The 24,455-nt window shown below is 41.2% G+C and overlaps 2 protein-coding genes across 2 annotated transcripts in view; both read left to right on the forward strand.

The window, feature by feature from the left end:
• Window positions 1-1,182: 1,182 nt before the first annotated feature.
• Window positions 1,183-14,145, forward strand: OCM2 (oncomodulin 2; the record flags this gene model as incomplete). Its single annotated transcript, XM_081298171.1, has 4 exons — window positions 1,183-1,243; window positions 1,871-2,003; window positions 2,700-2,809; window positions 14,054-14,145. 4 exons carry the CDS (start codon window positions 1,183-1,185, stop codon window positions 14,143-14,145), a joined length of 396 nt encoding a protein of 131 aa, XP_081154297.1.
• Window positions 14,146-14,478: 333 nt separating this feature from the next.
• Window positions 14,479-24,455, forward strand: part of CCZ1 (CCZ1 homolog, vacuolar protein trafficking and biogenesis associated) — a 28,317-nt gene continuing 18,340 nt past the window's right edge. Inside the window, exons 1-8 of the mRNA XM_081297141.1 lie at window positions 14,479-14,669; window positions 15,620-15,717; window positions 15,810-15,903; window positions 16,426-16,503; window positions 16,907-16,954; window positions 17,573-17,656; window positions 18,860-19,035; window positions 23,578-23,659. Of these exons, the coding sequence (XP_081153267.1) occupies window positions 14,550-14,669; window positions 15,620-15,717; window positions 15,810-15,903; window positions 16,426-16,503; window positions 16,907-16,954; window positions 17,573-17,656; window positions 18,860-19,035; window positions 23,578-23,659 (780 nt within the window). The 5' untranslated portion in view covers window positions 14,479-14,549. The remainder of the gene's footprint in view (window positions 14,670-15,619; window positions 15,718-15,809; window positions 15,904-16,425; window positions 16,504-16,906; window positions 16,955-17,572; window positions 17,657-18,859; window positions 19,036-23,577; window positions 23,660-24,455) is intronic.

The raw sequence follows: 24,455 nt of genomic DNA on the forward strand, positions 1-24,455 counted from the left end.
AAGCTAAAAATGGACCTGCCTCAAACGGCAGCCACTAAGATCTGGGGGACCTTTTCAGCTTACAGAGCACCCCAATGTGTGCTTATCTCATTTCAGCCACTGGCCCCTCCTTACCAGGCCTCCAGTATCTACTTCACGTTTTGCCAACCAGGTTTGTTTGCAGAATCGAAACCTTAGTTAAGTTTTGTTGAGGTTTTTTTTTAAACAGGCTGTTCCCAACCACATTCACTTGAGATATAAATAGAAGAAAAAAAAGGAGGTTTAATTAGTAAAGTAAGACATTTGAGCTACATCTATTTGATCCTTAAGAAGGAAATCTAAGAGGTTGTAACTATCACTTTTTCAATCCTATATAAGGTAGGTCAGTAAGGTAGCAAAAGCACATCTATGTTTTGCTCCTTGAACTTTTTCTCCCCTGATTCTTCTTAGGGGAAAATCTAAAACGGTGAGTAGCTATGGACCTACCAGACCCCAAGCTCTTCTTCCCTTCATACATTCATATTAGGTTTATGCATGCTGTGCTCAGATTTTTCTCTTCCCATGACTTGGCACTTGGAAGGATTTTGATCTCTAGTAGATGGGCTTTTCATCCATCTAATTCCCATCCTTGAGGAGAGATAGCATGTCTTCCCCAGAAGATCTGCAAGCAACTCAGGCTATATCGGGGCCCATGTGGAATTTGCAACAATGCAATTCTCTGGCTGATGTATGAAAATGCTATTGCATTTGCAATGTGGTTTATTTTTGAATGATTTGCAGCCACCTATGTAAATGATTATGTAAATACAATTTTATAAGAAAACTGAATCAAATAGTTCTTTAGGTCGTATATTTTTATTTCATCTTTGGAGTGTATTCAGGAGATGGTGCTGAGACAAAGGGGGCTGGGATCTTTCCCATATCTGGTTTTTGTTTGGATATTCTTTTCCATCACCCTTATCGCATTTTAAAAATTCCAGACAGGGGCTGAGGATGTAGCTCAGTGGTGCAGCACTTGCCTAGCATGTGCAAAGCCCAGAGTTCAATCCCCTGCCCTGCAAAATAATTTTAAGAGGAGAATAAAATTTCTAGACAAATATACATCTTCAGTGAGTCCAGGAGGGTACCTACCTTTCACCTGGATGTGCCTGTTCATCCTTGCTATTTATTGCATCTCCTTCATTCCGTGTGACTAGGTGGAAAATGAGCATCACAGATGTGCTTAGTGCTGATGACATCGCTGCTGCCCTGCAGGAATGCCAAGGTAAGGGTGTGTATGGCAGGTGCGGGCTGTCCCCCCATAGTCCCACCTCCAGCCAGGCAACAAAAATCAAAATGTGACCCTTGCTGGAAGACTCATGGAATCAGAGAATGAAAATGCTATACATTAGATATAGGAATCTGGGATCTAAGCCTGTGATGGCACTTCCATAAGATGAAAGAATCATGAAAGGGGCCTTGGAGGTGGAGGCAGGGGTCAGTGGGTGCGATTCAGCCTGTTTGCATTTCAGTGATGTTGGGGACTTGGAAATACAATCCTTTGAGTGGGAGGGAGTTCGGAGGCAGGCACAGAGCAGAGAAGGGAGAGGGAGATGGGATGAAATCAAGAGGAAATATCTGGAGCTGGGGGCTAGGTGGTAAAGTGCTTTCAGAGCATGCATGAGGCCCTGGCTTCAATCAAAAACAAATAACCCTGTAATCCCAGTCACTAGGAAGGCTAACGCAGGAGGATCTCAAGTTCAAAGCCAGCCTCAGCAATTTAGCAAGGCTCTAAGCAATTTAGTGAGACCCTGAACCACCAGGCTTGGAGAATCCTTGTGGATCAGCACCTTGGCCCAGATATGGAATGGAATCCAATGAGCATCAGAATAACTCATTTTCTGTTCTTTAGACCCAGATACTTTTGAACCCCAAAAATTCTTCCAGACATCAGGCCTCTCCAAGATGTCAGCCAGTCAGGTGAAGGATGTTTTCCGATTCATAGACAATGATCAGAGTGGATATCTGGATGAAGAAGAGCTTAAGTAAGCTGTGTCCTGAGTACCCCCAGGATTGCTAGGTGGGGCTGGTGTGCAGGGGGCCCAGTTTGCTTGGTATTTCTGAATGGCCAGGCTTGGCATTGGGCATCCATTTGACTGAGACTCATCAAAGCCAAGTCAGAGGGCCGCACTTCTATGCATGTAAAGCAGTAAACTTAGGCACTGAAAACCATAGCTACAAAGATTTCTTAGTCTAAGAGATTTCCTTTGCAAATGGAATTGACAAAACTCTTAAAAATAAAATATCTACCATTGATTTGCTTGGATCCACGAAGCGTCCCTTTGGTTCAGGGATATTATGAAAGTACTTTTTAAAACCTGTGTTTTCAGCATATTAGTCCTTTGCTTTCTAAGACCTTGACTGATCATTGCAATTACTAGAAACAAAAGGTTGGTTTAAAGAAAAGAAAGGTCTGGGTGTGGTGGTGCACACCTATAATCCCAACCTCAGGAGGCTGAGGCAGGAGGATTGCCAGCCTCAGTAACTTAGTGAACTGATGTTTCAATCCCCAGTACAGGGGTAGGGGGAAGAGAAGAAAAGAAAGAATGGAAGGGAGGGAGGGAGGAAGGCAGAGAGAGACACAGAGCAAGAGAAAGGGAAGAAGGAAGGGTGAAAGGAAAGAGGGAAAGAGAGACACAGGTTCTTTTAGAAAATTCCCACCAATCTTTATTATCCTATAGGTTTTTCCTCCAGAAGTTTGAGAGTGGTGCTAGAGAACTGACCGAGTCAGAAACCAAGTCCCTGATGGCCGCTGCAGATAATGATGGAGATGGAAAAATTGGGGCTGATGGTATGTCCACATCCGTGCATAGCATGAACATGTTAGCTTGGGGAGTATCCGCAGGGGCTTGGCCGCTGACATCAAAGAGATGGAGGCTTTGAATCCCCCTCTCTTAACCTTGCTAAACCTCAACCTTCTCATCTGTAAAATGGGACTAAAAGCAAGGCTGCCAATGTTGTGTGTAAAAATTCTGCCATTACTGGAGATGTTGCTCAGAGGGCCCTGGGTTCATTACTCAGCACCAGACAGACAGAAACACACACACACACACACACACACACACACACACACACAAATTCTGGCTTAAAGCCCAGGATGTATCATAGAAGCTGATCCCTCTGATTATTATCGATGAATTAGGAGGAAAAAAATTGGTTGGGAATGGCGGTGCACACCTGTAATCCCAGCTACTCGGGAGACTGCAGCAAGAGGATCACAAGTTTGAGGCCAGCCTGGGCAATTTAGTGAGATCTTGCCTTTAAAAAATGAAAACAAACAAATAAAACACTGGGTTGTAGCTTAGTGTTAGGGTGCCCCTCGGCTCAATCCCCAGTACGGTAAAACAAAAACAAATACAAAAAATGAAAGAAAGAAAATATCCTTGGGGCTGAGGATGGAGAGGTGACTCGGTGGATCAGTGCCTGTCCGGTGCACATGAGGCCCCAAATTCCCAGCACTGCCAAAGAAAGGAAAAAAGTTCCTTTACCCCAGTAGGGGACTAGTGAGCTGCCTGGCCAGTTATTTTCAGCATGCACTAATGCACTTCAAAAATCATGCAAGGATATGAGCCCCTCTGGATAAAGGAAGGATGGGCATTCTCAGGATTGTGTCATATCAAAGAGTCTACTGGCTTGCACTGAAAATCCTCAAAGCTTTCAAGGGTTTAAACAAAGACATTTTAGTGGACATTAGACCCCCAAGTGCACAATATTAAACAGAGGACAAATAAGTCAGCCATCAATTATGGAGCTTTCTATGTGCAGCTCCCTAGATTCAAATGTCATCATAGTCATATGGCTGAAGATTATGATTTTTAGGGACTTTGTGCCTGACAAGTCAGGAGAGCCTATAGAGGTCCTGCTAATAGTGACACTAATTTGAAATTTAAATTTGCTACCTTAGATCCATATTTTTTCCCTTTTTTGGGGATTGAACTCAGGGCGTGGCACATGCCGCTGAGCTACATCCCCAGCCCTTAAATTCTTATTTTTATTGTTATTTTTTGGTGTCAGAAGCATTTAGCCACTGATCTACATCCCCAGCCCCCTCCCTTTTTAAAAAAAATATGTATTTTATTTGAGGCTGGGGATGTGGCTCAAGCCGTAGCGCGCTCGCCTGGCATGCGTGCAGCCCGGGTTCAATCCTCAGCACCACATACAGACAAAGATGTTGTGTCCGCCGAAAACTAAAAATAAATATTAAATTCTCTCTCTCTCTCTCTCTCTCTCTCTCTCTTTTAAAAAAAATTCTTTCTATGTTCTCAACTTCCTTTCCTTTAAAAAAATAAGTATTTTATTTAAAGACAGAGTCTTTCTGAATTGCTTAGGGCCTTGCTAAATTTCTGAGGCCAGCTTTGAACGCGTGATCCTCCTGTCTCAGCCTTCTGACCCACTGGGATTACAGGTGTGTGCCACCACACCCAGCTATATTCTTATTTTTTAAATCTGTATAAAACGATATCACTATAGATTACTATTCAGGAGTTAATGCTGCTGTAGACAACTCAGAAATTTAGCTCAGACCTGGGAGGCTGATTTATTTACACATGAGCAAGAAAGATTTCCAGACAAAATTTACCAAAGTAACTCTCCCAGATTTCAATTTCAATCTGCAGCATCCACATCTTATTATTCTCATCATCTTTCTTGTAGTAATATAAACTCTGAGGGATGAGGTTAGCTCATGTTGAATGTTACCTAAAAATGCAATATACTGCTACAGAAAAAGGGGAGAACAATCTCCCATTTTTTGTCTTAATTGACCCAACACACAGCTAAATGTTTGCAGATTGCAATAGATGATGATATTGAATGCCTTCCTTGTTGGAGGGAAAATATGGAGTTGGTGAGTTCTACTGAGTAGAACTGCACTGAGTTCAGCTGTTGCCAAGCTGAAGATGTTTGTTGAACGAGATTACACAGAGGGGTGGGAGGCTGTAGACACCCTGGAGCTGTGGTTGTTGATGCCCACCGTTCTCTTCCCTCCAAGGGGATCATGCTTACCATCTGAGTATCGGCTTCAGTGTTCCCTCTTGGATCTATCACAGTGATAGTTCATCTGGAGAGTCCTGAGCTGTCTCCACTGACCTGTCGCCTCTTATGTTCTAGAATTCCAGGAGATGGTGCATTCTTAAAAGCCCCAGTCTATGGAGAAAAAAAAAAAGAAGAAGAAGGAACACTCAGTTGGAAAACCTGCAAAGCCCTTGGAATGGGAAGCCCCACATCCTACCCTGAACTTATTTATCAAGTCCCCTTGAATCGCTTCTGCAATTTGCTCATTGTTTGAGTGAGGAAATAAGTCAGTCCATAGTTTTTTAGTGGTGAGTCTGTCCCACGATTTCTGTAAGGACTCCCTGCAGGCAATGCCTTTAAAGTCACCCAATAAAGACAGTTCTTCATCAATGGCTAACGTGTGGGTGTCTTTTTTTTTCTCAGCCAGGTAAAGGTACCAAAGCAAGTGGGGACCAAGGGCTTGTCCATAGATCTTGGGTCCCATCAGGTGCTGAGCAAGCCATACTGGCCTTGGGTAGGAGGAAACAGGAAAATCAGGTTTAAAAAAAATAAATGGTGTGGTTGTGCAAGGATTCTGCTCTGATATTCATCTGATTCTGAAATTAATAATGAAGAGGTTTCAGCCAGCACAAAATCAATCTTACTGATGTGTTTTCTGATACTGGGTGTTACATTGCTCTAGGGAAGATTTAAGTAAAAGCAAACAGGATGAGACAGATCAACGTATGGAGACTTGCTATGGAGTCTCCATAAAGCCATGGAGACTTGTTATCCTCGTTTAACCCAAACAGACTCATTTTCAAGCTTAATTTTTTTTTTCTTAGAAAAACACTTAACCAGGATGCCTGAGGCCCTGAGTTCCATCCCAATAGAGCAAGAAAAGAAATAAAGATGAGCTCTCAGAGAGACTCACCTGCCCTCACCTCCCCCTTCTCCTTCTTGGCCACCATTTTCCTGGCTCTTAGGTGACACCACCTGAGCCGATTACACCTAGAATGGCCTTCCCATTCGAGGCCAGTCTCAAGGGTCCTGTTACAGGGCTGTCATGGAGATTGGGCGGTCTCGGGCCAGGAAATTCTCATCTGTCTGTTTTCCAACTGGCACACAAAGCTGTTCTCTGGCTGATCCTGAGAGCGGGGGACTCCTGGGTGTCATTGAGGTATTTTCCCAGGAGCTTGTTTAAAAGCACATTTTTAATACAATTCCCAGGCTCACCACATGCTGGGACTTTTCCAGATCGCCTCCTACACACAAAATAGCTTAGTGAGTTTTGAAGCTGTGTTGTTTGAAAGATCATGTCTGGGCAGTTTCTCAAAGTCTGGGATATTACTAGGTCTCGAAATGACTTTAGAAGGACAGGGATCAATATTTTTAATTGCAATGGCCATACAAAGATAGTTTCACCTAATCTAGATTAAGGGGGTAATGTCACTATTATTTTCCCTATCAATCAGGAAATCCCCTGAGTAGGAAAAATGACTGGAGGGGCACTGTAGGACAGAGTGCCCAGGGGACACCCTGTGTCATAGGTCTGACCGTTGATGTTCTATCTTGGGGGAAAAGCTTAGATGTATATAAAGAGAAAGGCTCAGATGTATTTAAAGAGATAAATACTCACAAACTTTTAATTGGTCAGTTATGGTCAGTTATTCATGAATTTTGTTCATTCTGTTTCAAAAATACGATTTCAATGATTTGTGTTCCCTTCAAATATACTACATTTTCATTCTTCCAACGTGATCTTAGGACCTTAATCTCATTGTCTGTGTCAATAGGCAATCAATTAGAATTAATGATTAGAATTAGCAATCAGGGGCTGGGGATGTGGCTCAAGTGGCATGCGTGCAGCCCGGGTTCGATCCTCAGCACCACATACCAACAAAGATGTTGTGTCCGCCAAGAACTAAAAAATAAATATTAAAAATTCTCAAAAAAAAAAAAAAAAAAAGAATTAGCAATCAAAAGAAGCCTCCTCTGTGTTTAACACCCCCCCTCCCAAAGTGCCAGGAGGTATGTTTCAATGAAACAATAATCTTATCTTTACTCTTACCAAGTTTTAATTATGTTGTTTGGATTTGGGGTTTGATTTTAGGGGTTTGTTCTACTCTTGAAGGCAGGTAACAGCTTTTGGGGCATCAAACATATTTGTTAATTAACACTTTTTGACTTGTTATTTTTTTTTCTAAGTTTAAATTTGTTAAAAACATTAGCTTTATCCCAATCTTTGATGGAAACTACCATTTCAAAATACAAATGTTTTTCTAAAATTCTCTTGAGTTTAGTCATTATATGAATTTTTTGCAAAACAACTCATTTTAAAAGGGGTCCCATTCAACGTGTATCTCAAAGGAAAAAAAAAAAGAAAGAAATATATATATAGTAAAATGTTAACCGTGGTTATCTCCAACTAAGAGGACTAGTGAACAATGAGATAAGGTTGAAACCTTTTAACAATGTGGAAGATAGACTGGGGTGATAGTTCAGTGGTAGAGCACTTGCCCAACATGAACAGATCCCTGGGTTCAATCCCAGCAAAACACACACACACACAGTGGAGCACATTAACTAGAGAAAAGATGAACACAGACATAGAATTGTTGCCACTAACCAAAGTCACAGTAAATTCTCATTAAAAAAAAAAAAAAAAAAAAACTTTCATGGGGTTGTGGTTGTGGCTCAGAGGTAGACTGCTCGCCTAGCATGTGTGAGGCACTGGGTTTGATCCTCAGCACCACATAAATATAAAATAAAGATATAGTGTCCACCTCTAACTAAAAAATAAATATTTAAAAAAACCTTCATGCAAAGATGTGCCCCACACTCCAACTAATAAAAACCCTGCATAATGTTCTGTTACTGAAATCTCTACCCATTTTTGACTCATGCACATTTTATATGCTGAGGAAAAACTTTATAACATACCCAGAGTCAAATCAAAATGGGGAGAATTATAAAGAAAATCTAACAATCTCCCCCAAAAGTTGAACAAGGCGCTTGAAGAGCTTTATATCTTTGCTTGCCTTCTCTATTTTTACCTAAGTTACAGGTGACCACCGACCTACCTCAAGAAGGCAGGTCCTCAGCACTGGAATAACATATTTTAATTTTAAAATGAAGATCTAAGCTGCGACATAGTTTACAAAGCTAAAATAACAAATAAACAACAAAAACCTAGGTATCCTGGGGGCTGGGGTTATGGCTCAGTGGTAGAGCGCTTGCCTCGAGTGTGCAAGGCCCTGGGTTTGATCCTCGGCACCACATAAAAGTAAATAAAAGTTATTGTATACAACTACAAAAAAAAAAAAAACCCTAAGTATCCTGTTATTTTTCCTAATTGTTTATAAATTAGGGCTGCAACTGAGGCTTTAATTTGGGCTGTTTTTATATAACCACAATTTTGGCTTGGAGCTTGGTACACTAGTTCACAATTAAATGGAATGCAATCTCAAAGCCAGCTTTGTGAATGTTCTCAATTGTTGAGACTGAGAATGATTACATTACATCAAATGCTATCTGGTGGTTTTCTTCAGTACATGCACATTATGAATTATTAATAAGATTTAAATATATACATATAGGCTTTCACAGTAGCTCTTTCCAGCAAACATACACACCAAAAAAAAATTTAAAAATAAATATAAATAAAAGGTGAGGGGTAGCCAGGATGGAAAATACATGTCCATTTATTCAGATTTACAAGGTGCGTGGTTAATTCTATGTAAAAAAGTACAGTTTCCTTTTATGCAATGAGTACTCAAGCATCCAATTTCAAGCAAAAACCTATCTTGTATGTCTTCCGCTAGTGTTAAGGTATGGTATTACTTTGCAAACACTTAAGAAGACAGATGAAATTGGACGCACCAGGATAGTTTCCACCTGGCCTGTTAATTGATTCACTGGAAAGACTATACATCTACATAATGTTTCTCTCCCTCTTCTCTCTCTCTCTCTCTCTCTCTCTCTCTCTCTCTCTCTCTCTCTCTCTCTCTCTCTCTCCCCCTCTCGGTGGTGGTGGGATAGATTTTGACATTGCTTCCTAGGGGTTTTTACAATGAATATAAATGGATTTACATTTTCAATTGTTTTTAAGTCATGGAGTATTTCAAACATATGGATAAGAAGACAGAACAACATAAATACCTACAGTTTCACTTTATCAAATCTTGGCATTGCTGGGGTGGTGGCATTGTTATAGGTCAACTGCTTAGGCTATAGGGATCCAGTTAGGGTGGGCCACCAGGCATGTTGCCTGAGATGTGGGGGGTGGCATGAGGCAGCAGTTGTAGTGTTTTATTCTTGGGAGGTCAATTCAGGTGGACATACACCTGTTGGCTCACCTCTTTGGTTGTGGGATCCCCCTGCAGTTCCCCAATTCCTGGATATGCTTCTCTCTGTGATCAAGGACACCAGCTTTTTCCCAGAGCACCCCTTCATCATCAGAGGTGGAGACAGACAGACACGGACACCCCTGCCAGCTTGTCCTCATCCGCTGGTTCTCCTCACTCTCCCCAACTTTACATCCATCGCCCCCTCCTGCTCTGCAAGGGTCAAGCTCAGGCATTCAATAGAAAAGCAAGCAGCCTTCCAGAGGCTGTTTGACAGATCTCCCAAGTGCAGAATACTGGCAATCTTTCACTTACATTATATGATGACACCATTGCATGATACATGTAATTAATCTAAAAATTATATTAGTATATGTAATATAAATATGTAAATGTATTTTTTTCTAGTAATCCTGCTTCTTCAATTGAACCTTGATTAATAGAACTTGTTTCCATTTTTTTTTAAGAGAGAGTGAGAGAGGAGAGAGAGTGAGAGAGAGAGAGAGAATTTTTAATATTTATTTATTTTAGTTCTCAGTGGACACAACATCTTTGTTGGTATGTGGTGCTGAGGATCGAACCCGGGCCGCACGCATGCCAGGTGAGCGCGCTACCGCTTGAGCCACATCCCCAGCCCTCCATTTGTTTTTTATTGTTTTTGGAGACAGAGTCTCACTAGGTAGCCCAGGCTGGCCCCAAACTTGTGGCTCAAAAGATCCTCCAGTCTCAGCTGGGTCCCAGGTAGCTGAGACATGACCACCACACCCGCACCTTTCTTTTTTCTTTTCCCTTCCTTCCTTCCTTCCTTCCTTCCTTCCTTCCTTCCTTCCTTCCTTCCTTTTTTTTTTCTTTTTTGATATAGAGACTGAATCCAGGGGCACTTTGTCATTGATCTATATCCCAGCCCTTTTTATTTCTGATTTTGAGACAGGGTCTCACAAAGATGCTGAGGCTGCCCTTGAACCTGCAATCCTCCTACCTCAGCCTCCTGAGTTACTGGAATTACAGGCATGTACTATCACGCCTGGCTGGTTTTTATTTTTGACTAAAAAGAACCATGTTCTTTTTTAAAATATTTTTTTCAGTTGTTGATAGACCTTTATTTTATTGATTTATATGTGGTGCTGAGAACCGAACCCAATGCCTCACACTGAAAAACCAGCATCTACCTCAGAGCAAAGCCTGTCCAAGGAAGGGGGTGTGACTCTTGTCTTGGAAACACCCACAGAGCACTCCTAGGCACATACCCACCCTGCTGAATTGTTTATCTACAAATAACAGGAGAGATCTGCAGCGCCAGGTGTCCCTGACTCAAGTTAAGCTAGGTGAGGACCCATAGCAACCCCCTAGCAGCCACCAATCAGCATGAGACAGGGAAAATACCTGGGATGCCAGATGACCCTCTCAGTAGTTTATGGTGGTTGATAACATGTTGGGAAACCATGTAGTTTAGCACGTACTCCCCTCGTGGCTTAAACCAATCAGTCCAAATGAATCCCCCTCTTGTAGTAACCAATCACCCCTACCCAACTTGTTCCCACCAGTGAATGTGCTAATCATGTTTTAGAGTTGTTTTATGATTTTCTCGTGGTGTGTGATGATTTGCTAAGAGATGCTATGATGTAGGTGAAGTCCCTGCCTTCCCCAAAGAGTGTATAAAAAGAAGACCTTAGCTATAAAAGAGGGAAGATCTTGCCCTTCCACAGATTCCACCTCTTGGGTCCCCTTCTTTCTCTGGGAAGAAGTCTTTTCTGCTGTCCTTAATAAAGCTTCCACTTTCCACTCTAAACTAGCCTCGGCGTGCTTCTCTGGTGTTATACTTCAGCACTGGGGAAGCAAGGACTCGTCACCGGTAAACAGCGGTAACAGAAGGACACAATACCTTTATTTTATTTAATTTTATGAGGTGCTGAGGATCGAATCCAGTGCTCTACCACTGAGCTCTAGCCCCAGACTGAACCATGTGTTCTTGAAGATACTTTCCAGGTGATGATGGAAGAGATGGAGGATGAGGACAATTTTAACTGAGGGAGGGAGGTGTACATCGCATCCAGCCACTTCCTCTTGGAGCTCAATACTGACTTGAGTAGAGAACTCACTAGAACGTTCAATCGGCCTGTGTCCAGAACTCTGTCAGCAAGACAGGAAGCAGCCAGAACCCTGAAGGAACAACATCCGTCTCTGATGTCCACTTCTCCACCCTTGCTGCTCCCTGCCTCTGTCATTCATTCATTCAAGACACATGGATGTGAGCTTCAAGGTTGGCACTGAGTTAGCAGGAACAAGAAGGGGACTCTGAGAGTCCTACTAGAGAAGCTCATCTTTCCCGGTAGGGATGAGACATACAGTACGTGACAACTTATCCATAATAACCCGTTCTGGAACCCACTGTGACTTTCTCCTAGGATATGTGCCTTTCCCACATCTCATTCCCTTGAAACTCTGAGTTCACAAACTGTGCAAAGTTAGAAGTTCTATAACTGAACTTCGTGTGACTATTGTACTGGGTGTATGAATCATAATTTAGAATTATGTTGGGCAATTTGACCTCATTGTCTCCTTTCTTTCCCTAGGTTTCAGGAAAAGAGCTGACATGTCAAGGCTCTAGATGAGAAAGGAGTGTGTTCAGTATGTTCACATGGTGACCATGGAGTCATCCTCTTTCCTCTCTGTGATCTTCAGTAGCCACAGCTATGTCTTCCTCATCCTGAGCTTGAGACTTCTGAATACAGGCTTTCTCTGGATTATTTCTATGTGCAGCATGTGGCTGCTTCCTGTACCAAGCAGAGCCTATTGCCTACTCTTGTGGCCACAGATATTTTATTATTGCCAAATCATGTTAGAAACACAGGGGAACTCTACAAGACTAGCCACCATGCCCCAGCTCCACAGGGAAGCAAGACACACATCCTCCAAACCTATGTGGGTGTCTGTCATCTCTCCCACTTGTATCTTGCACCCATGACCATCCTAGGACTACACCAGGAGAGGAAGATGAATCAAAGTCCAAGCTTTCTCGTTTTCTTGGCTTTGGAAACTTAAAAGTATTTTCTTCAATTTCTGAGTGTTTTGTGTCTCCTCCCCACCCCACCTTGTGGTACTGGGATATAATCCATGACTTCATGCATGCTAAGCAAGTATACTATCACTGAGCCACATTCCCAGCCCTTGATCTGTCTTAAGATGATAAATGCAATTAATTGTATGGGGATGGGCAAAGTGTACAAGGAAACAGAAGTGTTCCCTAGGAAAAATCATGACTTGATACCATAGAATGTTAATCTCACATATTTACATAGTACTTTGTACTTTACAAAGGACTCTCATTTGTATCATCTAATGTAATATTGGCAATCTGCAAGGCATGTTTTCATCTCATTTTATAGAAGAGGCAATTGAGGTTTAGAGGAGAGTTAAGGGATTGTCCAAAGGTCATACAACTGGTAAATGGCAAAGCCAGAACTCAAATGCAGGTTTTCCTATCCAAGTCCTGGGCTCTTCCTATTATTCTTCCAGAAGCATTTGCTCTGACATAGAGGAAAGAATTCTTTAATCTGGAATTTTCAAACTATGTTCCCTGGAGTTGCAGAGTTCCACGTCCATGTTTTAGGGTCCCTGAGAGAAATGGGGATGGTGGGTAGCTCCTGGAAGGTACTCTTAGACATCAGTCTATAGTCTACTATTTGGGCCCTTTCTTAACCTTGGTAGTTCTCTGTTTATTTTATATATTACAAGTTTCCATAAGAATCTGGGGGGAAGAAAAGATTTGTGTGGGGGTGAACTGAACACTGGTACCTTTAAAAAGAGGCTTTCAAAACTATTGCTTTAATGCCAAAATATGTAGTTTTGTTGTTGTTGATGTTGTTTGTTGGCCTCCTCTTCCTCCTCCTCCTCCCCCCTCCCCCTTCTCCTTCTTCTTTTTAACCAGGATTGGACCCAGGCAGGGCACTTAACCTCTAAGCTACATCTTCAGCCCTATCTATCTATCTATCTATCTATCTATCTATCTTTCTATCTACTTTATCTATTTATTTAACCATCTATCTATCTATCTGTTTATTTATTTAGAGATAGGGCCTCGCTAAATTGCTGGAGTTGGTCTCAAATTTACCTCAACCTCCCAGTCTCTGGGATTACGGCATGAGCCACCCTGACCAGCTCAAAACGTGCAGTTCTAATGGGAGGTCTTCATGCACTTAGAAGCAAGTTAGCAGCCAGGCCCAGTGGTGCACGCCTTTAAACCCAGAGACAGGAGGACTGCAAGCTCAATGTCAGCCTCAGCAACTTAGTGAGGCTCTAAGCAATTTAGCGAGACCCTGTCTCTAAATAAAATATAAAATGGCTGGGGATGTGGCTCAGTGGTTATGTGCTCAGTGGTTAAGTGCCTCTGGGTTCAATCCCCAGTACCCCCCCCCCCAAAAAAAATTCCCTTAAACTAGCTGGGAAAGCCCAGAGCAAAGAAAAGTAGCAATCACTTGTTCCGTAATGATTGCATGCTGGGCATTTGAAGTCCATTGATAGTCCCACTTAATTCTCAAAGTGAAATTTCCAGTAGGCAGGAATCAACTGTTAGTCATTTTACACATAAGAGAGACCTGGAGAGGCTGGGTGATGGGTCCCACACTAAGTGAATGGCAGAGCTAGGATGTGTACCCAGATCTGTCTCATGAACAAACCCCAACGCTTCACCTCCCTAGATGTGAAGGACTACCCTGAGGGCTGGGTAAAAGAGGCCTTGTTTCCAAACTTCATCTATGACAGATCTGGGTTTGGCCAACCAGTCTGCTAAGGGCTTGAATTCCAAATGTTGGACCTAACGAGCCCTCCAGGTGTCACAATCCACAGACTCCAGGCACGTCAAGGCCCAGAAATGGGCATTCCGGCGAACACCACATCTATTCTCGCCTTTGCGGCTCACACTGAGCAGGAGAAACTGGAGTTGAGGCGCCCACTTCAACGAGCGCGTAGATCCAGAAGTCCCTTAAAAGGCATTAGAAACACTTCAGTCCAGGAAACACAGGGGAACAGGATCCACCCGGACGTGCCAGAGGGGACACTGCGTGGCAAGTTCTTTTTCCGGGCCGGCAGTAACCGCTTCCGGGGCGGTGGCGAGTGAGGCGGAAGTGTAGTTGCCTCGAGGCCACTGTCTCTGGGCGGGCCGTGGGAGGCTCCAGAGGTGGGGGCCGGGCCGGGATGGCAGCAGCGGCGGCCGGGGCTGGGGCCGGGGCTTGGGCGGCCCAAGAGAAGCAATTCCCGCCGGCGCTGCTGAGTTTCTTCATTTACAATCCGCGCTTTGGGCCGCGCGAGGGAGAGGTACGCGGAGGGACTGCGCGCGGGCGTCCGCCGGTGGCCGAGGAGGCCTCGGGGGCGGAAGGGCGGCCGGCCGGCCGGCGTCGGTGCCCTGGAGCCGCGGGGTGTGCCCGGGAGGCGGCCCCCGTGGTTCTACGGTCCTCGGTCCTCGGTCCTCGAGCTGCCCTGGCTGAGCCTGCTGTGTGCCAAGTGTGCGGCGGGGAGCTGACGGCGGAGGCAGGGTCAGCTGCGTTGCCGGGTCGGGGTCTGGCTGCTCAATGAAGGTCCGCCAGGTTAACCACTCCACGCAGGTTGTCTTTTCGCTTTGCATCAGTTATGGGGAATAAAAATGGAACTTGTCTTTATTATTGGAAGTATCCGAGAAGAACTGTGGAACCCGAGTGGTGGGCAGTAGCTTTAAGAGATTGCAAGCTTGGAGGACCCTCGGAAAGTTTTTTTTTTTTTTTTTTTTTTTTTAAATCAAATTAGTAAATAAGACGCCAGGAGCTTTTGTTTGTTCTTAGGTGAGGATGCTGGCTTCCTCAAAAGATGTCCAGAGCTTTGTTTTGTGGTCAGCAAATCACAGTCCTTGTTAAAGCTGTCAGTCCAAATGCCGTTGAACCAGCTGGATTTAATTTTTGAGAGCTGTATTCCTGGGCACGTGCGCACACACTTGCTTTTTACAAGCGCTGGTGTTACAACTCATCCCACGGAAAGAAATCCAGAAATCATTGCAGTTATCTAGGACTGCTTGAGATGAAACGTGTTTTAGTGAATATCGCAGTGGCCGAAAATTTCAGACGAATGGGCGGTATTTACACAATGATGAGATAATTCCTGTTTTTCCAAAAACTGTCTTTGGTTTTGTCCTTAGAGCTATTATAGGAGAGGTCATTGTTAAACTTAGCACTTTCAATAGCTAAGATGAAGAAAAGCCTGTGTTGATGTTGTGCTTTTGTTTCTTCATACTTTAGGAGGAAAATAAAATTTTGTTTTATCATCCAAATGAAGTAGAAAAGAATGAAAAAATTAGAAATGTTGGGTTATGCGAAGCTATTGTACAATTTACAAGGTAATGCCTTTAAATGTGCCTTTGTAGAGCTCAATGAATTCTTAAAACTTATGGTGGAGAGTTTTTCCAACATGTTATTTTAATTTTTTTAGGACCTTTAGTCCGTCAAAACCTGCAAAATCTTTACATACACAGAAGAATAGACAGTTCTTCAATGAACCAGAAGAAAATTTCTGGATGGTCATGGTATTTATACATAAGTATCTTTTTTTTTTAATTAAAAAAATTTTAAGTTGTTGATGGACCTTTATTTTATTTATTTTATATTTGGTGTTGAGAATCGAACCCAGTGCCTCATGCGTACTAGGCAAGCACTCTACCACTGAGCCACAACCCCTAACCCCTATACATAAGTGTTTTTTTCTGAATTAGTATGGTATGGGTATTCTTTACCATTAGGAATTTAGGAATGTTCTCTCACTATTACATCAAAGTAAAATTTCAGTAAAATTGGTTGACGTTTTAAAGCCAAATTTCTGTTCAGTGTGTTTGTTCTTGGGGCGGTTTTAAGAAATTATATTTCTGGGGGTGTGACATGTGTAAATTATTTTTTTCTGTGGTGCTGGGAATGAACCCGGGGTTTTGATATGCTAGGCAAATGCTCTCCCACTAACCTACATCCCTAGCCCTAAATTTTTAAAAGTAAGGCAGAATTTAAAACATACATAATCAATTCATTGTATAATTTCAGTTTATTAAACATTGTAGGTTGTTCGGAATCCTATAATTGAAAAACAAAGTAAAGATGGAAAACCAATTGTTGAATACCAAGAGGAAGAACTTTTGGTAATGTGTCATTTTTTTTAATTTCATATTTTTTAGGAAAAAATTTATTATTGAATATGTTGAATGACTTATATTTAAACTTATATTTAAATTACCAAAGTTTCTCAAGGTACATAGAAAAGTTTCGTGTTTAGTGTGTATATTAGTACAGTTTTTTAAAAACATATGTATCCTGTATCACTAATAATTTTCTAATGATCATCTGTATTGTGAAGCCTTCCTACAATTAGGCTTACTGGTTGGTAAATTTGAATTTAACCACCTTGCATTTTCAACACACAAGTATTATAGGACCTAGTTTATAATTATTATACTGTTTTGCCAAGAGTTACTCCATCTTTGCTATGCACAAAAGACGGTTTTTTCCCTTGAATTGAGATTTGTTCTGTTTTCTTGTTTGTAGGACAAGGTCTATAGTTCAGTGCTACAACAGTGCTATAGCATGTACAAGGTAAGTGTGACTTCTTTTTGAATTGAGAGTCAGTCCAGTTCATCCTGTTACAAGCTTGGGGATTGTTTAAAAAGAATTCTTTAGGTGCTACAAAATGGCTGTGTAGCTGTTTTGGGGGATAAAATAATATGGCCTTTGAAACAGGTGTTAAGGTTTATGCAGACATTTATTCCATCTAGCATTAAACCCCCTTCTCTGTTCCTAGTCCGTAGGACTAAATCCTCTTTAGGGAACAAATGAGTCCATCTTCTCAAGTAACATAAAGACTGCAGATATTTTGATAATTTAAAAATCTTGGTAATGTTATTTATGTAAATTGAAACTTGAGCCCAGGAGTTGGAGACTAGCCTGATAACATAATGGGATCCTATCTCAAAAAAGAAAAAGAAAACTTCCAGAACAATTAAGTGGTTTCATAAAAATGAGTATCACTTAACGGTGTATTTATTGTAACTAATAACTCAAGCTTTCTCCTGTGAATGTTTTCTATGTTTATAAGGAAGTATGGGGGGATTAATGAACTGAATTAATTAAAAGGAAAAGAAGAACTTGTTGCATTGGGAAACTGATGGGCATTGGAAATTGATTTTTTTTTTCCACAATGTCTTACACTATTAGCTTTTTAATGGGACATTTTTGAAAGCCATGGAAGATGGAGGTGTCAAGCTCTTAAAAGAAAGATTAGAGAAATTCTTCCATCGGGTAAGTATTTCAAATTTTATTTATAATTTTAGTAGTATTTAGACAGTTCAGAGAGTTCGGGAGGTTGAGTTAGGACGATTACAGGTTTGAGACCAGCCTCAGCAACTTAGTGAGACCTTGTTTCAAAATAAAGAGGGTTAGGAATATAGATTAATGATAGAGCATCTCTGGGTTCAATCACCAGTACCAAAAAGAAACATAGATGCAAACAAGTTTTTTATTTTGTTTTTATAAAAACCCTGGAACTTGAAGATGTCAAAGAGCTTAAGAGGTACTGTGGCAAAACCAGAGCAGTGAGGGACTCCTCAGGCCCACACTGGAGTAGAGCATCCTGTCCCTGTTCAAGGCTCCTGGAAGCATCTGGGAGACACCTTTGGGCTTTGCCCTTGTTCTACCTGCATCCATCTGTGCAGACTTACTCAAAAGCAATCATAGTATGTGATAGCTTGGTCAATTAGCAAAAGGTAAGCAGTTACTAGAGTTGCATGTTATGGATTGGTTCTGTTCCTTAAAAAGGCATAATCTACATTGGCTCAAGGAAAAAAATTGTGACTATGATACAGACTCTGTCACATTAGTGGTTTTTAGTATAACTTGTCCCAAATGAGAATGGCCCTAAATAGTTGCCATTCTCTTTCATTGCACATTGCATTTTGCAAATCTCACCCCTACTTTTGTCAAATCCAGTTTTATGTTAAAGGAATAATTCTGTATTTTCTCCCTATAATACTTCTTATACTTTTTTAACTTTGTCTCAGACATTTTTGATACTTTTTTGTGGGTTTTTGTTTTGTTTTTATGAATTACTTTTCTTTATTTCTTCTCTTTAATGACCATAATAATCATTCTCATACGTCTCCTGGTTCCTGTTTTTGTCCTTACTACTCTGGTTGATGGGACATCCTTCAAAGTGTCACTCTCCATCCATGGTATAATAATATCCTAATGAGTAATGACTTAATCTGAGGAGCACTAATATGAGAATTTAAATATTTTAAAGGGATAAAATAGTAACTAGTTAGGTTCAATATTTTAAAATTGCTACTGATTTCAATTCTACCTATTTGTTGTTTTTGAAATTGTACTCTTTGTCAATATGTAACTATACCATAAGTGTTCATGTAACATAAGATTATTAGTTTCAGTTGTCAGAGAGTACTACATGAAATGCACTATTGTTTTATACCTTATTTTTTCCCACAGTATTTGCAAACGCTACATTTACAGTCATGTGACCTACTTGACATATTTGGTGGAATCAGCTTCTTCCCATTGGATAAAATGACTTATTTGAAAATCCAGTCCTTTATTAACAGAATGGAGGAAAGCCTAAACATAGTTAAATACACTGCGTTTCTCTATAATGATCAGCTCATCTGGTAGGTATAACCTAACTAAGACTTGGCATGTGAGAGGAGGAAGTCAGAGTAATAAACACAGCTGTGACTAAATCAGTAGCAGGTTGTCAAGCAGGAACCAACAGCAGGGGAATGGATAGAGAGCTTCCTTATAGAGGATGTCATTAGTAAACAGGAATTATTTAAAACAAAACTAAGATTGTAACAAAATTACCAAGTGGGGGAGTTTAGAACCGACTCCATACTAGGTAGAGAAAATATCCCCATCTTCAAAGCAATGATAAAGTAAATGTGAAATGCATCATTTTTCATGCTTTCTTATAAAGAAGCTGATTCTTTAAAATATCCAAGATAGCTGGACTGGGCGGCGCACACCAGTAATCCCAGTGGCTCAGGAGGCTGAGGCAGGAGGATCATGAGTTCAAAGCCAGCCTCAGCAAAATCGAGGTGCTAAGCAACTCAGTGAGACCCTATCTCCAAATAAAATACAAAATATGGCTGGGTATGTGGCTTAGTGATTGAGTGCCCCTGTGTTCAATCCCCAGTACCTCCCCCCTCCAAAAAAAGAAAAAAAAAATCCAAGATGACTATAAACTAGGAGATCACCCATTGTCAACCCAGCTATGTTTGTATCCTATAGTGGGAACAAAAAAAAAATCATTTTGTTGAAGAAAATGTCAGTGTTCAAGAAGAAAAAGTAATATTAAATGTTGTCATTTAAGACTAATTTCTGGGGAACCCACGTGAATGAGCCTGGGACTGTGGGATGGATATACCCCAAAGAGTAGTGTGGCAGCCCTGCCTGTCACCTGTGTACCAGCCTGGCTGAGATTTGCCCCTGATAACCCATTAGGGAGCATCTGGCCAGTATTCCTATAATAGCTCCTCTGGGGCCCTCAATTTTTATGTTTGTGTTTACTGTAACCTACATTTTTTAATTGGGGGGTGGTTGTATTTTAACATGAGAAACTGAAGAGAAGCCCATTCCCTGTCCTGTCAGAATTCTGTATCTATTTTCAGAAGAGAAACAGGATAATCTACAGAAATTTGAATCCATAAAGTAACGGTTTAGTGGATTTCCCTGTGGACTTGTCTTCTGCCTCCAGATGAAAATCTATCCACTTTTCAATTTAACAAATTGCTTATCAGGCAACTTTATGCTGTGTTAACTGACGCTGCTCTCTCTAGTTACTTTCTGTGATGCTAATGCTGTGTTAGCAAAATAAAACAAGGTAGAAAGATAGTAATGCTTCTACAGCAGCAGTTCTGTGGAGGGAGTCGCCCCTCCACAGGTGAAAATTAGAGGTGCTGGGAGGGTTAACAGCCATCATTGGTAGTAGGAGATACAGAGACAGTGGTCCAGGGCCACCTCTGTACTGTCAGAAGACAGTAGCTCAGATTCTGATCTCGTAGGTCACAAGCCCTGATAACACGTGCAAACCCTGGGAGTGAGGAAGGGAAAGGCCCAGAGCCAACTTGTTCTGGGAGACCCTGGATCCAGAGCAACCAACAGGATTGGGCTCTGGAAGCCTGCATTCCCACAGCTACCTGTTGCCCAGCTTCAAGGGATCCTCTTGGCATCATCAGATTGTGAAGGGCATCCCCTGGAGTCAAATAGCACCAGCTCTGTGGTCCATCCAGTATGCGGGCAGGGAAAAGTTGGTCCCAGGAGGTAACAACAAGGAGCTTTAAGAAAATGGCTGGTATATTTAAATACCAAGAAAGAATTTATGCCTCAGGAGCACAGTATGTATTTACTCTTATTACTTCCTGTATTTTTTTTTTTAAAGAGAGAGTGAGAGAGGAGAGAGAGAGAGAGAGAATTTTTTAATATTTATTTTTTAGTTCTCGGCGGACACAACATCTTTGTTGGTATGTGGTGCTGAGGATCGAACCCGGGCCGCACGCATGCCAGGCGAGCGCGCTACCGCTTGAGCCACATCCCCAGCCCCTCCTGTATTTTTTTTTAACTTGTGCATCTGTAGCACATGACTGTGGCATGACGCACAATAGGTACTCAGTAAATCTTGATGGTCAGTTCAAAGCAAGTAATGAGTAAAAAAAATCTCAGGTTCTGTTTGGACGACAAATTTAATGAATGGGTTTGGTTTTTGTAGCAGGCATTTGCCTGGGTTAGATATTTATTATTATTGGATGGGAGGGGTTAGTTTATTTTCTTATTCAGATTTTGACCAATTTTTAGAGAAAAATTTCTTTTTAGTTCAATGATTTACTTCTGAGGAATTAGCAAATTTATGAGTAAATGTCTTAGATATTTATTTTTAGTATTTTTTTTAATTATAGATGGTCACAACACCTTTATTTTATTTTTTTACCTTTATGTGGTGCTGAGGATCAAACCCAGTGCCTCACATGTGCTAGGCAAGTGCGACAACCCCAGCCCTAGATATTTCTAAGTTACTCAAAGTTGACCATATTCTTTGCTCCTGGTAGATTATTTTATATTCAATATTATGATAGTAGCACAATCAATATTTTAGAATAAACTAACAGGAAGGGTTCTGCATTTAATGATAGCCACCTCATACTTGGTAGTGCTTCTGCAAAAAGAAGTTCTTAATAGCTTGATATCTCCATTAGAGACAAGGGGTATACACGTGGAAGTCCCTTTAGCATTGAAGTTGAATTGGCACAAAGTTACCCACAAAATAATAATCGGTCTTGACAAAGTAATAGTGTCACATTGGCACACAAGTGAATCAGTTGAGATTTAAGCTAAAGAAACATTTTTGTGGTTTTTGTGTTTTTTAAATATAGGGCCTTGCTTCTCTTACCCAGGCTGGCCTCAGGTTTTGTGTTCAAGGCTCCTGCTCCCTCAGTCTCCTGAATAGCTGGGACCACAGGCACAACACCACATCCATCTTAGGTGTTATGTTTTGTTTTTTAAGAAGAAAAAATCATTACGTTAAGTAACTATTTGAGAGACTTAGAGAACATCCTCTGAGTTTGAGTGGGCTATTTTCCTATTTGATGTGAATCATTGATGTAACGGGGATTATTTGGGCCTGTCAGTGCAGGGTTTCATTTGTTTCACATATTATTTGTGCTTAAGAAGGGGCTCTTCTGTTCATTGTAAACTTTTTGTTTTGAAGTCCTTAAAGATTCACATGCAGTTGTAAGAAATTTTTCCCAGTGGTAATGTCTTACCTAGTTATGATGTATTATTTCTGTAGGGGAGAGGGCCAGGGCACAGGAGGCAGATACTGGGGAGAGCTCACCATGGTTACCTTGTGAGGAGGAGGGCCTTTCCACAAGCACTGAGGAAGCACTGGCTTGGGATTCTGTTGCTTTGCACAGCTGGCTATAGCCTCACTCCGTCTTCTCTCTCGATTTCCTAAAACCAACACTGAAGTGTGGTGGGTCTAGCAGGTCTTAAGTAAAATAATAAAAAGAAAGCCCTGAGCACAGTGCATACAGTTAGCAGTTCACACTGCTGTCGTCCCTTTTCTCTTATAGTTTGTTTTCTACCCAAGTGTCCTCTGATCGAGGACAGTACTGAATATGATGCAGGTCACATGTATACTTTACATTTTCTAGTAGTCATATTGAAGTAGAAAGAGACTAGTGAGATTAATTTTAGTAAAATATATTCTTTAGCCTAATACATCTAAAATATTATATCAGTATGTAAACAGTATTTTAAAATTAATGAGCTGACAATTTTATCCTAAGTTTAAAATCCAGTATGTATTTTGTACTGTTTTTGGCCAACTACATCTCAGATGCTAATGATCAGATATGTCCATTAGCTCCTGCTACTAGAAATGCGGCTCTTAAAAGATAGTTGCCCACACATTAATTCCTTATGTACTGTCTTTTCTTACTATCACTCGAATTCCCTAGTAACGCTTACTACCTCTCAACAGGACGGTAACACCCAGAACCTATTGTTTTGTTTTCCTCTTCTTCCCTTATTTCAGTTATTTCTACAAAAGAAAAAAGTTGATAACTTTCCATGTTTGATTTAGAAATTGTCTACCTGAGTGGCTGTGTGAGACTCTGTAAAATTCCTTCTATTTAGACTTTCTAGTTTCTTAATGCTTTTTCTACAGCTCCTTATTCCTACCTCATTTGAAATTAAAGCTTATTTCTTTCTTTTCCTTTTTCTACATTGAGATCCAGAGAATTAACATCCAGATGTATTTCTGCAACCTAGGATCAAGTTCCCTGTGTACAGCATGCCAGTATTTTCAGAATGTGGTGTTACTGTATAGGCCAGGAAGCTAAGGAACCCCTGCTGCTAGAATGCAGCAGTGTGCTTGTTAAGGCCCCCTAAATAATCCTACTTGGAATTCAGCCTGAGACTCAATCTTCCCTTGAGATTTTAGATGCCTATGAATTACAGAACTGCATTGCAGTAGCCCTAAGCATGTTAGGGTGTAGTGCTTGTGCCAGCTCATGTCTAACTCACTCCCCACCTGAACTGCCCAGTTAAGGGCAGCTACCTTCTTAAAAAGGAAGGAAAGGTAAACTTTATCATAGAGCATAGAAAAAAACAGAAGACCAAACCCAAACTTAACACAGTGCTTTCTGATGTTTCAGGAGTGGATTAGAACAAGATGACATGAGAATTTTATACAAATACCTCACCACCTCTCTGTTTCCCAGGCACATCGAACCTGAGGTATGGTTGGGCTGTGTAGATACACACATGCATACACTTTTGGACAGGGGTAGGGGGTTGAGTAATATGGTGTGTGGGGTATTTCTTAGCTGTGTTTTATTTTATTTGTGATGCAGTGATACTTATTGTGCTTACTTAGTAGCACAGAAACCCATGTGTGTCAGTTTTTCTCCAGTTTGTTTCATCCAAATGCAATAGTAAAGGTGTGTTCTTAAGAGGAAAGAGTGGGTTTTAGGTGAGGTCCAGGGAACCATGAAAATAGCAGGGATCCGTGACCAACTCTGGTCAGTCTTACAATTGCTTCCATCTACAAATGTGAGATCTGATAGTGAGTAGATGGTATGTTACCTGCCTGGCTTTCCCACTCTGGTACTTAATTTCCCTGTTTTCTGTATAGAACTTTAAATTATACCAGAGGCTGGGGCTGGGGCTCAGTGGTAGAGCACTTGCCTCACACATGTAAGACACTGGGTTCGATCCTCAGCACCATGTTTAAAAAAAAAAAAAAGAATAAAGATTTTGTGTCTATCTGCAGATAAAAATTTTTTTTTAATAAATAAGTAAATAATACCAGTGTTCTCCCCAAAGTACCCTTTCATAGCTCTAATTAGGTTGGAAGTAAAAAGTGTTCACAGAGCATAAAGTCATCATTTTTGCTCAGGAGCATGCATAGACCCACGTCGATTGCAGGCTCTCCCTCTTCTTCTCCCTCTCTATCCTTCTTCCATGTCCCTTCTCTCTTAAGGGCTTGATTATGGAAACAACAGAAAAATCTTCTTTAATAAGAAATTGAAAG

Source organism: Spermophilus citellus, assembly GCF_964194105.1.
Source record: "Spermophilus citellus genome assembly, chromosome: 6".
In the NCBI taxonomy this organism is placed as follows: domain Eukaryota; kingdom Metazoa; phylum Chordata; class Mammalia; order Rodentia; family Sciuridae; genus Spermophilus; species Spermophilus citellus.